This window comes from Coregonus lavaretus (assembly GCF_964263955.1).
Source record: "Coregonus lavaretus genome assembly, chromosome: 30".
In the NCBI taxonomy this organism is placed as follows: domain Eukaryota; kingdom Metazoa; phylum Chordata; class Actinopteri; order Salmoniformes; family Salmonidae; genus Coregonus; species Coregonus lavaretus.
The window spans coordinates 15593868-15608740 of record NC_140017.1 but is presented as its reverse complement, the minus strand read 5'-3'; the positions used below and the strand labels follow the sequence as shown (position 1 = coordinate 15608740).

General features: G+C 46.3%; 1 protein-coding gene across 4 annotated transcripts in view; it reads left to right on the top strand.

Annotated features, from left to right (window-relative positions):
• LOC311106036 (MAP/microtubule affinity-regulating kinase 4-like) overlaps window positions 1-14873 on the top strand; it is a 47523-nt gene that overhangs the window by 17223 nt on the left and 15427 nt on the right. For 3 of the 4 annotated variants that reach the window (XM_084148312.1, XM_084148315.1, XM_084148314.1), the window contains exons 4-10: window positions 10007-10055; window positions 10622-10687; window positions 13286-13356; window positions 13579-13635; window positions 13848-14084; window positions 14436-14555; window positions 14689-14788. In XM_084148312.1, coding sequence (XP_084004438.1) covers window positions 10007-10055; window positions 10622-10687; window positions 13286-13356; window positions 13579-13635; window positions 13848-14084; window positions 14436-14555; window positions 14689-14788 — 700 coding nt within the window. Of the gene's footprint in view, window positions 1-7907; window positions 8172-10006; window positions 10056-10621; window positions 10688-13285; window positions 13357-13578; window positions 13636-13847; window positions 14085-14435; window positions 14556-14688; window positions 14789-14873 lie in introns of those variants that run through there. The other variant, XM_084148313.1, reaches the window with a different exon arrangement.

Here is a 14873-nt window from a genome sequence, read left to right as displayed (position 1 = left end):
TCAGAACCACAAAAAACAGACTACATTGCCCCCCAATAATCTGATAGTGGTAGTGGGGTGGTAGATGCCTAGTTTCCCTTATGGCTCTGCTCAGGAGTCTACATAGTACACTACCTGTCAAAAGTTTTAGAACACCTGCTCATTCAAGGGTTTATCTTTATTTTTACTATTTTCTACATTGTAGAATAATAGTGAAGACATCAAAACTATGAAATAAAACATATGGAATCATGTAGTAACCAAAAAAGTGTTAAACAAATCAAAATATATTTATATTTGAGATTCTTCAAATAGTCACCCTTTGCCTTGATGACAGCTTTGCACACTCTTGGCATTCTCTCAACCAGCTTCATGAGGTAGTCACCTGGAATGCATTTCAATTAACAGGTGTGCCTTCTTAAAAGTTAATTTGTGGAATTTCTTTCCTTCTTAATGCGTTTGAGCTAATCAGTTGTGTTGTGACAATGTGGGGGGGTATACAGAAGCCCTATTTGGTAAAAGACCAAGTCCATATTATGGCAAGAACAGCTCAAATAAGCAAAGAGAAACGACAGTCCATCATTACTTTAAGACATGAAGGTCAGTCAATACGGAACATTTCAAGAACTTTGAACGTTTCTTCAAGTGCAGTCGCAAAAACCATCAAGCGCTATGATGAAACTGGCTCTCATGAGGACCGCCACAGGAATGGAAGACCCAGAGGTACCTCTGCTGCAGAGGAAAAGTTCATTAGAGTTACCAGCCTCAGAAATTGCAGCCCAAAGAAATGATTCACAGAGTAACACACATTTCAACATCAACTTTTCAGAGGAAACTGTGTGAATCAGGCCTTTATGGTCGAATTACTGCAAAAAAAACACTACTGAAGGACACAAATAATAAGAAGAGACCTGCTTGGGCCAAGAAACACGAGCAATGGACATTAGACCAGTGGAAATTTGTGCTTTGGTCTGGAGTCCAAATGTAAGATTTTTGGTTCCAACCGCCGTGTCTTTGTTTGATGCGGTGTGGGTGAACGGATGATCTCCGCATGTGTATTTCCCACCGTAAAGCATGGAGGAGGAGGTGTTATTGTGTGAAGGAACTTTGCTGGTGACACTGTCTGTGATTTATTTAGAATTCAAGGCACACTTAACCAGCATGGCTACTACAGCATTCTGCAGTGATATGCCATCCCATCTGGTTTGGGCTTAGTGGGACTATCATTTGTTTTTCAACAGGACAATGACCCAACACACCTCCAGGCTGTGTAAAGGCTATTTTACCAAGAAGGAGAGTGATGGAGTGCTGCATCAGATGACCTGGCCTCCACAATCCCCCGACATCAACCCAATTGAGATGGTTTGGGATGAGTTGGACCGCAGAGTGAAGGAAAAGCAGTCAACAAGTGCTCAGCATATGTGGGAACTCCTTCAAGACTGTTGGAAAAGCATTCCAGGTGAAGCTGGTTGAGAGAATGCCAAGAGTGTGCAAAGCTGTCATCAAGGCAAAGGGTGGCTATTTGAAGAATCTCAAATTTAAAATATATTTTTATTTGTTTAACACTTTTTTGGTTACTACATGATTCCATATGTGTTATTTCATAGTTTTGATGTCTTCACCAGTATTCTACAATGTAGAATATAGAAAAATCATTGAATGAGTAGGTGTTCTAAAACTTTTGACCGGTAGTGTACATACACCATAGACTTACATTATTTACACACACACACACACACACACACACCAAACACACACCAAACACACACATACGTTCTCTAATCACACCGAATCACACCAAATAGTTTCAAACTAAAACAAATTGTTCCTGTATTGTATCGGAGTCCATGTATCTAGATACGTATCGAATCGTCTTGAAAGGGAAATATGCACATCCCTATAATCCATAGTTCTGTTTTCTCTAAACAGCCATTACTAACTTCAGCTAACTTTAGCCACCACCAGCTAAAAATCAATGGGAGTGATGGGGGTAATGATTTTGGAACATTGACAACTATGCAATGATAATGTTGCTGTCCATAGGCCTACATGAGAGACAAATGTAGAACTGTGCTGCTGCTGTATCATGTGTTGCCCCTCAGTGGAACTAAGTGGATTTCTATTTAAGCATGGAGCGATGCGCATGACTGTCCAGTGTGGTCAGAGTTCATGGGCAGACGGAGCCTATGTATGTATAGATACATTGCATAGCTGTAATCAGATTAGTATGCTGGCCCGACTTCGTATGACTGTAGTAGGCTTTCTTCAGACAAAACCAATGGAGGACAGAGACATTGTGTATGTATGCCCCTCCTCATTTTGAGGCAATTGATCAGCAGGCTTGAGCTTGGTTTGACCACACATACACAGGCTTATTCCCATTGTGCGTCCCTTTCGTACCCTATTCACTATTTGGTGCACTATATAGGGAATAGGTTGCCATTTGAGACGGAACCCTAGTCACCCATCATAATCTGTCCACTTGCTACTGAGAGGTTCCATACGTGCTGATGATGGCTCCTCTAGAGACCGCTGTAGGCTTTGTATGAGCATGGTGACGCATTCACACCTCCCATGTGAGAATTGATGCAGATGACATCACACTCATTCTTCCCTGTTGCTAGGCGAACATGTTTTGATCAACCATCTTCTCACAGGCATCTGATGAGGTGATCTTTGTCCGGTGCACATATTCGGACCAAACCGTCATCTGCTGAACAAACTTTAGCCTCGTTGTGCTGCCACCCTGTCAGCACAACAGGAGAAGGCTCTTACTTAGGACAATCAAATCAATATAAAACACACAGCTATTGATTGTGGCTCTGTTTAAGGTATTATTTGTCTGTCGCGGATACAGATATGGCTGGCACCAGCCACTGCAAATTATACTATTCACAATTAGTTAGCTAGTATCGCTTTGCAGACATCCTGTTAAGTAAACATATTCGTAGACCTTTTGTTATTGCTTGCAAGAAACTCCCATCTCAAGTTTTCAGTGATGAAGTGGCCACCATAGAGTTAAAGGGGCGATCTCGATTGGTACGTCCATTTTGGACTTTTAAAGTAATGATATAGCCATTGATTCTTGAAGAATATAACTTATATAACTGGTCCAGACTGCGTCCCAAATGGCTCCCTATTCCCTATATAGTGCACAACTTTTGGCCAGAGCCCTATGAGCCTACTTAGAGAGTAGACTGCCATTAACGATACACCCACAGTGTTGAGTGGTTGTCTGGTAGGGACTGGGGATGGATGTAGGGAGGGAGGGGAACGGGGGTTGTTTGTGATCTCTGCATGCAGAGGTGCGCTGGTGGATGGATACTGCTGCAGTAGCGCAACGGGCAGACCTTTGTCCTGTCAGCACTATCCTCCTCCCATTCAGGACACACTAGACCAGAGTACCAGGTGACTCTCTCTCTCTCTCTCTCTCTCTCTCTCTCTCTCCACACTGTGTCCCTCCCCTCTCTATCCCGCTCTCTTTTGTTTTGCAACATTCCCCTGTCCCACCCTGTCTTTATCTCGCCCTCCCTCTCTCACCCCATTCTCTGACCTCCTCTCCCTGTCTATATGTCACCTGCCCCACTTTATTCCAACTTTATTTCCAGTTTCGATCTATCCCTCTCTGCCTCCCTCCCTTCTCTCATCACCTCTCATCAGGCACTGCAGAGTAACCACAGATGTACTCTCTGGGTCTCTCTGGAGGCTGGGCCCCCCACAGTAGCTAGTGTCCCACGCCCAAGCGGCGGCAGGTGATTTAAGGGTCCAGGCTCCGCCCCCTCCCAGCCAGCTGCACTGCTGCAGTACGCTTAGGGTAATCTGGCTGCAGTCTGCAGGCTTTAATCTGACAGTGACAGCAGGGCTGCAGCAGCAATACTCCATGTTGGCCCACCGCCCCCCAAACTCACTCAATCTCCCTCTAATCCCATTAGGGGCTGCATAGGGGATTCCCGGCAGCTGACACACACACACACACACACACACACACACACACACACACACACACACAGTGTGTTTTCCCAGCAGCTTCAGCATGGTCCACAGAGTCATGAGCAGGACAGACACTTGCACCCATCCTAAAACAACCGCCTCATGTATCTGAAACACCCCCAACTACTTACCAACCCCATGCCTATCTATCTCATACCCCAAAATACCCCCCCATGTCTCTTCTACTTCTCCCATTTCAACCTCCCTCCCCCTATGTCTCCTTCCTACCCCACCCCTCATCTCTACCTCTCACTCATTCCCAGTCCCGACCTCTGACCTATTCCACACTAGGCCCTTTAACTTTAAACCCCGATTTGCATCTCTCAGTCATCCTTCACGTCACTTCTGTCCCTCATACCTCACCCACCCTTCAGACTCTGTACCCCCTATTCGCCTCATCTTCCACCTCTCTCTCTGGTCTGGATGTTGTCAAGATTTTCTCAAGCTTTGTCATTGTCAAGAGTGTGCATACGTCTGTGTGTGAGAGCGTGTGTGTGGGGGGAGGGTAACCCTTCAAAAGAGTCTGGTGCTACTTTCAGAACCAAAAGGGTTTTGGGAGGCAGCCATCCGGTGCTGGGAGAGGGATGCAGGCGGGGGGGTTGTCCCTCTATCAGGCCCCTTCAGCCAGGAGCAGCATTCCAGACAGACCAACAATGGGGACAGCCAAACACAGAAGGGGTGGGGGCCTCCAGGAGGCCAGGGCACTGGAGCTGGGATCCTGAGAAAGCAAGCGACCATGAGATGAGGCAGAACCAAAGAGCACAGACCGTGTGTGTGCGTGCACGCGTTGGTGTGTGTGTGTTCTAGAGAAAGGGATAAGGACGCTGCCTGACAGTATGTTTGTGTATCAGTGGGTAGTGTGTATCATTAAGATATTAAAGGAATTAATACAGAGGGGGCAGGATATTTTCCCACACTGTTGAAGGATGATGGGAAGAGTAGTTTTCATTCTGTTCATCCAGGGGTCAGAATATGTGGAGTAATCCAGTTTGAGTTGCTGCCTATGGGGTGCGTCTCAAATGGCACCCTATTCCCTATATAGTACACTACTTTTGAGCCGTATGGGAATAGGGTGCCATTTTGGGATGCAGACATGGACTGTGGTGTCTTCTCTGTTTGGGATCTAATGACTGTTGTTGCTACCCTTTACAGGAAACAATTGAAACCAATTGCTGTAGTTCTGGACAGGAATGTGACCTGGATGTGCTTTATTGTTTGCCAAACAGTAAAGGTTGTACTACCTCATGCTCTGTGTAGATTTGACTCTGTCAGCTTCTCAGTGTTACAGTTACATTATAGGGCATCCAATCCTAAACTATGGTCAAACAAACATGAGGTGCAGTCCTGGAATGAACTATTGCTTATTATTACCGGCCATGAATCATTTAAACACTGAAGGTATATTGTAGCTGAGGCTGGCTGGAATTATGCCATACTAATTTGGCCACAAACAGTCACCAATGTGTGTTTGAACTTTGAACCCAATCTACCCTCATGCATATGGGTGCTACACTGGGCAAACTCAATCTGGGTGGAAGCACCTGAGCCCTGGCCCCTGGGGCTGCCCCTGCTGGGGCCATCTGTCTGGTCCCCCCCCCCCCCCGTGGTAGAACCCCACCACCCCATGATGCTTTTATCACCCTGTCTTCACAGTACACATCTCTGGGCCATCTTCCTGTCAGATGGTTCTCTCCCCACAAGACACATTGGAAACCACACAGCCCCAACCAGGCCCAGTGTATTCTCAGGCCCTTCCTTCCACAGTGACTGTGTGGTTTTAGATGGGCTTGTAACGAGCAAGCTCCAGGTCTGCCCCCCATCACCAAGGTCTCTGTTGAGGGGCCATGTTGACAACAGCCGGTGCCTTGAAACGCCCCTCTCCACTGTGTCCAATATGAAAGGCCTCTCCTCTGCATAATCACACCCCCTTTCCCGGAGGAGCAGCCTGGGTCCCACAGGGATGTGAAGGGGGGAGGGGGCTGGGGTGTATGGGGAGAGAGGGTTAGGGCAGGGAGGTAGGGGTGGAGGGGTATTCTATTGGTTAGTTGGGGGGGGTTAGGGACTGTGTAGGCAGTGGCACTTGCATCAGATGTTATTGTTTATGCAGGGAGGGAAGGAGCAGTCATTCATGGGCGACGGCTGGGTTGGCCGTTGGCGTGGATAGACGTCTCTTTCAGAGACACAGCAGGTTAATCAGTGGCTCTGCTGAGTCGTTTGAGAGGGGAGCCTGTGTGTTCCGTTTACCTCTCTCTCGCTCGCTCTCTCGCTCACTGTCTCTCTCTCTGGTCGCATGACAGTGTGGTCAGGCGAAGGAGGGGTGTGCTTGTGTGTGTCTGTGCGTGACTGTGCGTGCGTAATGTGGTTGTGTAAAATATTTGTTGTAGCAATTTACAGAAATGTCTGTGTGTGGGTATAGCGAGTGTATATGTGTTTGTCCTGTGCAGACATACTTTGCCTGTGTGTGTATGCGACTATGCGTGTGATTGTTCAGGCGAGAGCTCGGACACAAGGCCTGGATTAACTGGTCCGAGTGAGACCCGCGGGCATGCAGCTCAGACAAAAACATTGCCTTGTGTTCAACAACCGCCTGTGTCCACCGCTGACTAACCCAACGGTAACCTCGGCTCTCAATGACACACAGAGAGAACGAGAGAGAGAGGCAACTTAGTAAGCTGCTTTGTGCAAATCCCCATGCAAAACAACAGAGGAGAAAAACCAGAGGGAGCTCAGAGGTTGATTCATTCTGCCCTGTTGTGCTCTCTCTGTGCTTTCTGCTTCAGAGCGAGAGTGGCTTCCGGTGTGACGGACAGGGTGAGAGGGATGTGCAGGGATGAGATGGGGAGAGAGGAAGGAGGGAGGACTGCATTAGACAGATGCATACTGTGGATGGGCTGTCCGTTCCCTTGGCCTGTCATGTGCTGAGGGTGGCAGGTAATGCAGGGCATGGTTGGGCAGGGGTGGGGTGGAGAAGCTCCCCTGGGAAGAGATTGGCCTGGGTATGGGACTAAGACTACAGTCTGGGTTTAGGACCTGGATTGGCATGGCAACAGTGACGTAGGGCCATTGCCAAGGGAATGGACCAGGAAGTCATTTATGGGCGTGTGAGAGAGGGAGAAACTGGTAGGTAGAAGGGAGAGGGATATGACGGACGAGAAAAGAAGTAAAGAGGCGCGCGGGGGAGGGGAGGGGAGGAGAGGAGAGGAGAGACGGGCTTATCTGATTATTATCTTTAGAGCTCAGGTGAACAGCTGATGCGCTCTGCTCTCCTTCTCAATTCAATTACAGACAGTCTCAAGGGATGTGTGTTTGATTTGGATTGTATGTTCACGCATGGAGATGCATCATGTCATATACATTATAATATGCCATCCCCTCTGTGTGGTGTGTTTGTGGACACTGAATGTATACTTGTGTACTCTGTGTGGCACTCACACTAGCTCTGGTCCACATTAGCCGCATTATTATGTAACGTCTGCTTCACACAGGCTGATTCTCTCAGACAAGTGTCTGTACGGGACAGGACACATGCACACCAGCAGATTTATGGTTGCGTCCAGCTGCCCTGCACTTTGGCATTGGAAAAATGTATAACAAGGGAAGCAGTGAGTCAGATTTGCTGCCTTTAAATTCTTTCAATGACATGGATTCTCTGTACAGTGTTTCATCTCACTAGCCTATATCCTACAGTCAAGTATCACTGGCCTATAGTCCACTGTATATTTGTTGGTTCTTGATAACTATTTACATTCCGTGCAGGTTCATGGATACAAATGCACAAGATATTAGTACAACAACACTAAACTATCCCTCTACTTGAAGTTGCACTTGGTAAACGAAAGTAGGAATGTGGACACCACCTGCTTCAAAATCATGTGGCACAGCGACAAACCGATCAATATCTTGTGTTGCATCACATACTGTGTTTTTGTTTAAACATGTCTCCATACTGGTTTAGGTAGGTCATTTTGTGTGCAACAGCACAAAAGGGAGAGCGTGGCTATTTTTCAGACGATCGGAGCTATATTGAGTTTGTCCTTGGGACAATGCGGTGCCATAGATTTGTAATGTTTTAATTTGTTTAATTGTACCTTTATTTAACTAGGCAAGTCAGTTAAGAACAAATCCTTATTTACAATGACGGCCTACACCGACCAAACCCGGACGACGCTGGGCCAATTGTGCGAATACCAGGAATCTGTTTGGTAATGTACATGCTGCAGGTTGGCTCATGCATCGCCTCAGGCAACACGCATTATTATGACATCCTCCATGTATCGTTACATGACTACCAGGAAGTAGACAGTCATGCTTACATCATGCAATGGTGGAACTTTCCCCTTGTAAGTAACACCACAAACAAGCAAAAGCCAAACATCATCATCTATGTTCATATTTTTTACTTCACCTCCCCCTGGCCATATCCCTAGATATTTGTCATAGTATTGTTTATATAATTATTGTGGTCTGAAAACTGAGAAACATTGGCTGTTTTGAAAGCGCTTCACCTCAGTAAGTATGCTTACGCGCTCCGACGGAACGATGCCTCTGTCTGGCTACATGGGAATCGCTCCCGGCTGTTTTTGAACACCTCTTGGATGCTATCCAAGTCGTGTGTGTGCGCGCGTGTGTGTGTGTGTGTGTGTGTGTGTGTGTGCGTGCGTGTGCGCAGTTGAAATCATTGAACCCCACTTACAAGGACACTGTACACCAACCAGCTCCGTTCTGTTTGTGCATGTTTATTTGAGAAATTAGTCATTTGCTTGCACAGTCCCTGAGGCATACACATTTGAATCATTCCCAGTTTCCTTCTCTCTGTTTCCCTCTGTCCTCAAGGCAACCCAAAATATATAGATCATCCTAACAACTTTCCACTTGTTTGAAAGCTGCTGCAGAAGGCCGGAATGACGGGTTAGAGCATAGGGGGCTGAGAAAGAGGGGAGGAGAGAGAGGGAGAGTGAGAGAGAGGGACAGAAGGGGTGAGACGCAGCTCCCTGGGTGACACTCTGCGTTTTGGAAGAATGGGCTGGAACTTCTAAGGAAGCTGGCCGCCTTCTCACACAACCATCAGCACATTCCATCCGTTGTGCGTGTTTTTTCTTTCTTTCTCCTTTACTCTCCTTCCTTCTCTTGCTTTTGCTCACTCATACATTGTGAAATCTAACTGTGTGTTTCTCTATTTCTGTCTTTATTGAAGTCTTCCCCTTTCCACAAACCCTATGACACAGTCTCTCACTGATTCCCCTTTCCATGGTCAGAGCAGGCCGATGCCTCGTCACCCAGTCTCACCATATACAGTTAAAAGAGAGGACTCTGTGGGCTGGTGCACACATACACTATAATTATCCCCAAGATGCTTGTATGTATGCCGTCAGTGCTCCCAGTTTCCCAACTTACAGCAGATGCCACAACCAGGAAAGGAGGCTTGTGATTGTGTTCGAGGGAGGGCCGTCTATGTGTGTGTGTGTGTGTGTGTGTGTGTGTGTGTGTGAAATTGTGGGTGTGCGACAGTGTGTATATACGATTGTGTGTCACCTCATAACCGCAGGGCGTTGAATCACACACTGTAGCGGCAGACGGTGCCCGTGCCACACCACCGCTGCAGCGACTGTGATGTGGTGTCCCCACCATTTCTAGAACGAGAAGATGCTAAAAGCAGCAGCACCTCCATGATGGATGAGGGGTCCTGTGGGGAGAGAGGCTCTGCCCAGGGGGAGAGGCACTCTGTCTAGTCAGGCTGTCCCTGGAGTGGTCCTCTCTCTAATTAGCAGGAAGCTAGCTAGTGTTGGAGGGGGAGCAGCTGAGCTTCATTATGAATGAATAAATGAGTGACAGTGGTGGATGCGGGCTAACCTCCTCCTATCCGCCTGTGTCTGGTGTACAGTTCTTATATTATGACCAACCCACACTTTCTTGCCTATCTTTACATGCGCTATATATATCGGTGTGACTGTGAAGAGTTCCAATTCTGGGGAAAGAAAGACTTGAATAATGAAATGACATTCTTTTAACTCGCTTCTGCTCTCTCTCTGTCCTCTAGCTCTTCAGAGAGGTACGGATCATGAAAGGCCTCAACCACCCAAATATCGGTAAGCATCTCTGCTATACTAATCTCCCCAGCTTTCAGAGTGTAGTGCCGCAGGGCATACCCGACCCCAGAACATCATCAGCCTAACACCCATCCTCACGCAATGTTCCCCTTTACTGTCAAAACAGCTGCTGAGCAGGAGTCAGGATGATATGGACAATAGTCCCCCAATGAGCTCAAAATAATCCTCCTTTCCAGGGGGATGCAGTCTCACTTAGGGACACCCAGACCCCCTCGCGATGCACCTGTAATGGCCAGAGGGTGTGTCCCAAATAGCACCATATTCCCTATGGGCTCTGATAAAATATTGTGCACTTTAAAAGCAATAGGGTGCAGTTGCTCATGTAAAGCCAGGACAAGTAGACTACCTCCATTTTTTAATAATGCACACATTTAATACTGCATGCAGCTGAACCATAAACTGTGCTGTACCATACTGTTGTGCATTTACAGCACATCTCCCTGCTCTAAGGAACACACAGTAAATCACATTGTGCATTATGAACTGTGTGTATGGTTTGTCTGTGCCACTGTACTGAGGTGTCTGTGTGTGTTTGTGTGTTACAGTGCAGCTGTTTGAGGTGATCGAGACGGAGAATACGCTCTATCTGATAATGGAGTACGCCAGTGGGGGTGAGCAGAGTACCTCACCTTTAATCAGTATCCCCACTCGCTCCTCCATTTCTCTCTCTCTCATCTCTTTTCTCTCCACCCTTCCCTCACGCTTTCCCTCTCCCCAGTACCTCTGACCCATCGATTTTCTTCTGACCGCCGTCCTCCCTGTCATTTTCTCTCCCCTTCCTTCATGTTCACTTTCTCTCCATTCTTCACTTTGCTTGTGCCCCCCCCCCCCCCCCCCCTTCTCTAATCCCCACTCCGCTCGTTTGTCCAATTTTTCCTCCCATTCTGTTTCTTGCCAAATAAGGAACTACTAGCCAAGCATGTGCCCCCTCCTGATCTCAACCTCACTGCTTTTTTCCCCAGTGGATGTGCCCTCTAATATGAAGCACATACTGTACATAAACACAACACACACTCATGCATTCATTCATTCAGTCACTCTCTCTCTTTCAACTCTCTCTCACACCACCACCACCACATATTCCCAGACACATGCGTGGGTCACAGACATGTAGACATGCCCATGCATCCGTCACATCAATAAGACATCCAGATGTGACTGTGGCTCACTGTACTTCATAACTTCACTCTCTCTCCTCTGACCCTCTCTTTCGTTCTATCACCCTTTTTTCCTCTTTCTTTCTCTCCTTTCTCTTTCTCTTAACCCCCTCTCTTCGTTTTTGTCTCTGCCTCTCTCTCTCACTTTTTCTCTTGCTCTTTCTCGTTGCCCCTGTCTTTCTCTTTATTTCTCTCTCTCCCTCCTTCTCTCTCTCTTTGTCATCATCGTCCTCTCACTCCTCATCTTTTCATTAGCCGGTCAATGATCACTCAGTAAATGACCCAAAGTCAACCATAAGGCCAGGGATCACTGAGGTGAATGAGGCCCTATAGGCTCCATAATGAAGATACTGAGCCCAGATCAGTCTCAATGTAATAGTCCATCTCACTTATGATGCTACTGCTGCGTATGCTCTCCTTTGGCATAGGGGGCGCCGTACTACTATGGCTGATATGGTATGTGACAATAAAACATTTAGAACATATTTTTTTATATTTTTTTGGTCTTCATATTCTTACATTACAATTTCTCCTCACTCGCTCACTTAATGTGTGCATCATAGAAATACAATATAATGATATTGTATGACTCTTATAAATACACTATATATACATCATTGGTGTGCGGGTCAGCTGTTTCTTCACCCGCACCCGCCCGCAATTGCTAATAACCCATCTGCAACCGGCCGACTATATGTGGTAAAGTGAAAATCTGAGGCCCGCACCCAACCATAAACCGCAAATATAGAAAATGTGCTGTACAGTCAGAGATGGCGGAGCGAAACATTTTTTTGACAGGCCTTTTTAGATAGCTCCATGTTTCTGCTTATAATTACTGACATTTTGGCAGGCTATTTGTTAGTCAACTTCTAACTACTTCTATAATTAGATAAATGCAGCTTCTCTTCTGTCATTACTTGTTGCGCTGGAAGACTAAATAAACCCTGCTCACCAGAATAATGTCATAAATCGATAGAATGGATGCTTCAATCTAGTTGACATCGGTAAAGTTTTTTTCTTTCATCTCTGCTTCTATTGGCCACTCGCCGGGGAGAAAATGCAATAAATAATTTTTTTTTAAAAGGGAAATATTTTCTGTGTCAAATTTCCAAATGACATCAATTTAACCGGTTTGAAGAAAATGTAAAGCTGTGAAAACTACCCAACATGTTTCTGATAAGATTTCAGTTCGGCTTGGATGCATATTTTATGAGGTTGAAATAGGCTACTATCAGCTTTTATGATGCTGATAAAGATGGCACCTTTACAGACGGTCCCTAACCGCACATTCATTCTCTCAAGATGCTGAAATAAATAAATCACATTCCCGAGTCAAAATGTACATTTGGTGTATAATTTTACCTCAAGAAATCCTTAATTTTGCAAGAGTTCATGTTATATTGGGCTATGTGAGAGGTTATAGACCTACAGTCAGTGTCCAGATTTCTGGCTACTATTCCATTTAACCCATCTGAACAGTAGTTCCCTTGATGTGCCATTTGGAAGTCCCCGTCTTGTGACTGTTGAATTTATATAGCGCCTAACAATCATCACACATAACATAGCCGGCACTGCTATCATCCTCTTTACCAAATCTTTCCCCAACATTAGACTACTGTTCTGGCCCTCCCTTCTATTTATTGTCAACTCTCCATTTCGCAGCTTTTCTCTTATTGAAATAAACTCCGACATTGTCCTTTTTGCCTCAGTGGATCGAAGTTAACTTTTTCTGCCGGCGAGCATACAGTTAGACCCTAAAGCTAAGTCTGCACACTAACTCCAGATAAAAGTAACAACATTTAAACCTTAATGTAGCCTACAGATATGAATTGCACAAGAAGGATAAATGTATTGATTTTATATGCATTTTCTCTTTCATGACCATTAACCCGCCCGCCCCGCGTATATAACCGTGGGGACTGCGGGTTATGAGTCAACCCGTGCATCACTAATATACGGTATAGGTGCCTCAATTACACACACTATTCAACCAGACGGTGTTGTAAGCCTGATTCTCTGTTTGTTGATGCGGTTTGTCTCGCTCTCCCTCAGGTGAAGTGTTTGACTACCTCGTGTCCCATGGCAGAATGAAAGAGAAAGAGGCGCGGGCCAAATTCCGTCAGGTGAGATGTGACCAAAAATGTATAATCACAACAAAACCCAGTGAATGGTGTTGATTTGGCCTGTATTACATTGCAAGCGTTATTATAAGCTTGTATGTGTCAGTGTCTGTGTGTGGGTTTTTTACTGTGACTTGTCTCACTCCCCTTCCTTCTCTCTCTCGCTCTCTCTCTCTGTCTCTCTCCCCCCTCTCCCTCTCTCTCTCTATATATCTATCTATCTAGATTGTGTCTGCTGTCCACTACTGTCACCTGAAGAACATTGTTCACAGGGACCTTAAAGTATGTGACTTGTTCAGATCTGATGACATGGGCCCTTTTTCACTGTCCAAAATGACAACCACTCATTGATATTAAGCATATCAATATCAATACATTAACGAATGTGGAACACTGATAATCTCTTTCCTGAAATGAGCATACAAACTCAGCCTGAATTGAACAAACTCTTGATCCTTAAAGCTGCACTCTGCTATCTTCACCTGTCTCTGCAGGCTGAGAACCTCTTGCTGGATGCCGACTCCAACATCAAGATCGCAGACTTTGGCTTCAGTAACGAGTTCACCATGGGCAACAAGCTGGACACGTTCTGTGGCTCCCCTCCCTATGCAGCACCGGAGCTGTTCCAGGGGAAGAAGTACGACGGGCCTGAGGTGGACATCTGGAGCCTGGGGGTCATCCTCTACACGCTGGTCAGCGGATCACTGCCCTTCGACGGGCAGAACCTCAAGGCAAGCCCCCCCGCAGCGCAGCCAAATGTCTTTTACTTTGGCTGAGTCCCAAATGGCACTCTATTCCCTATATAGGGCACTACTTTTGGTCCGGTCCCATATGGTGTGGTCAAAAGTTGTGCACTATATAGGGAATAGGGTGCCAAATGTGACGTTTTTGGTTACTAATGCTGCCTGTTGTACTGAAGGGTTTTGTGCTGATTAGTTCATGTTCACATTTTATTTTCATGTTCAGTTGATCAAGAGAAGGGTCCCGTTGTCTTTTAGTCCATTTGCCATTATTATGTATCATGTTTTTGTGCAATGTTATATAACGTTTTGTGCATGTTATCTGTATGTGTTGTTCTCCAGGAGCTGCGGGAGCGTGTTCTGCGTGGGAAGTACCGCGTGCCCTTCTACATGTCCACCGACTGCGAGGGCATCCTGCGCAGGTTCCTGGTGCTCAACCCCACCAAACGCTGCACCCTGGAGGTGAGGAGGGCAACTGCAGGCGGCACTCAGCCATACAGTACACACACACAAGCCATACAGTACACACACACACACACACACACACACCCTGTTTGTGCCATCTTTAACACATCGTTTTATCCCTCCTCATTAGCAAATCATGAACGACAAGTGGATTAACTCTGGCTACGACGGAGAAGAACTGAAGCCTCATATAGAGCCTGTGGAGGACCATAATGATGCCAGCCGCATCGGTGAAATACCTCTAACTCCCCTCTACTCCCTACCTACATATCGTATGCGTCCCAAATGGCACCATATTCCATATTTAGTGCACTG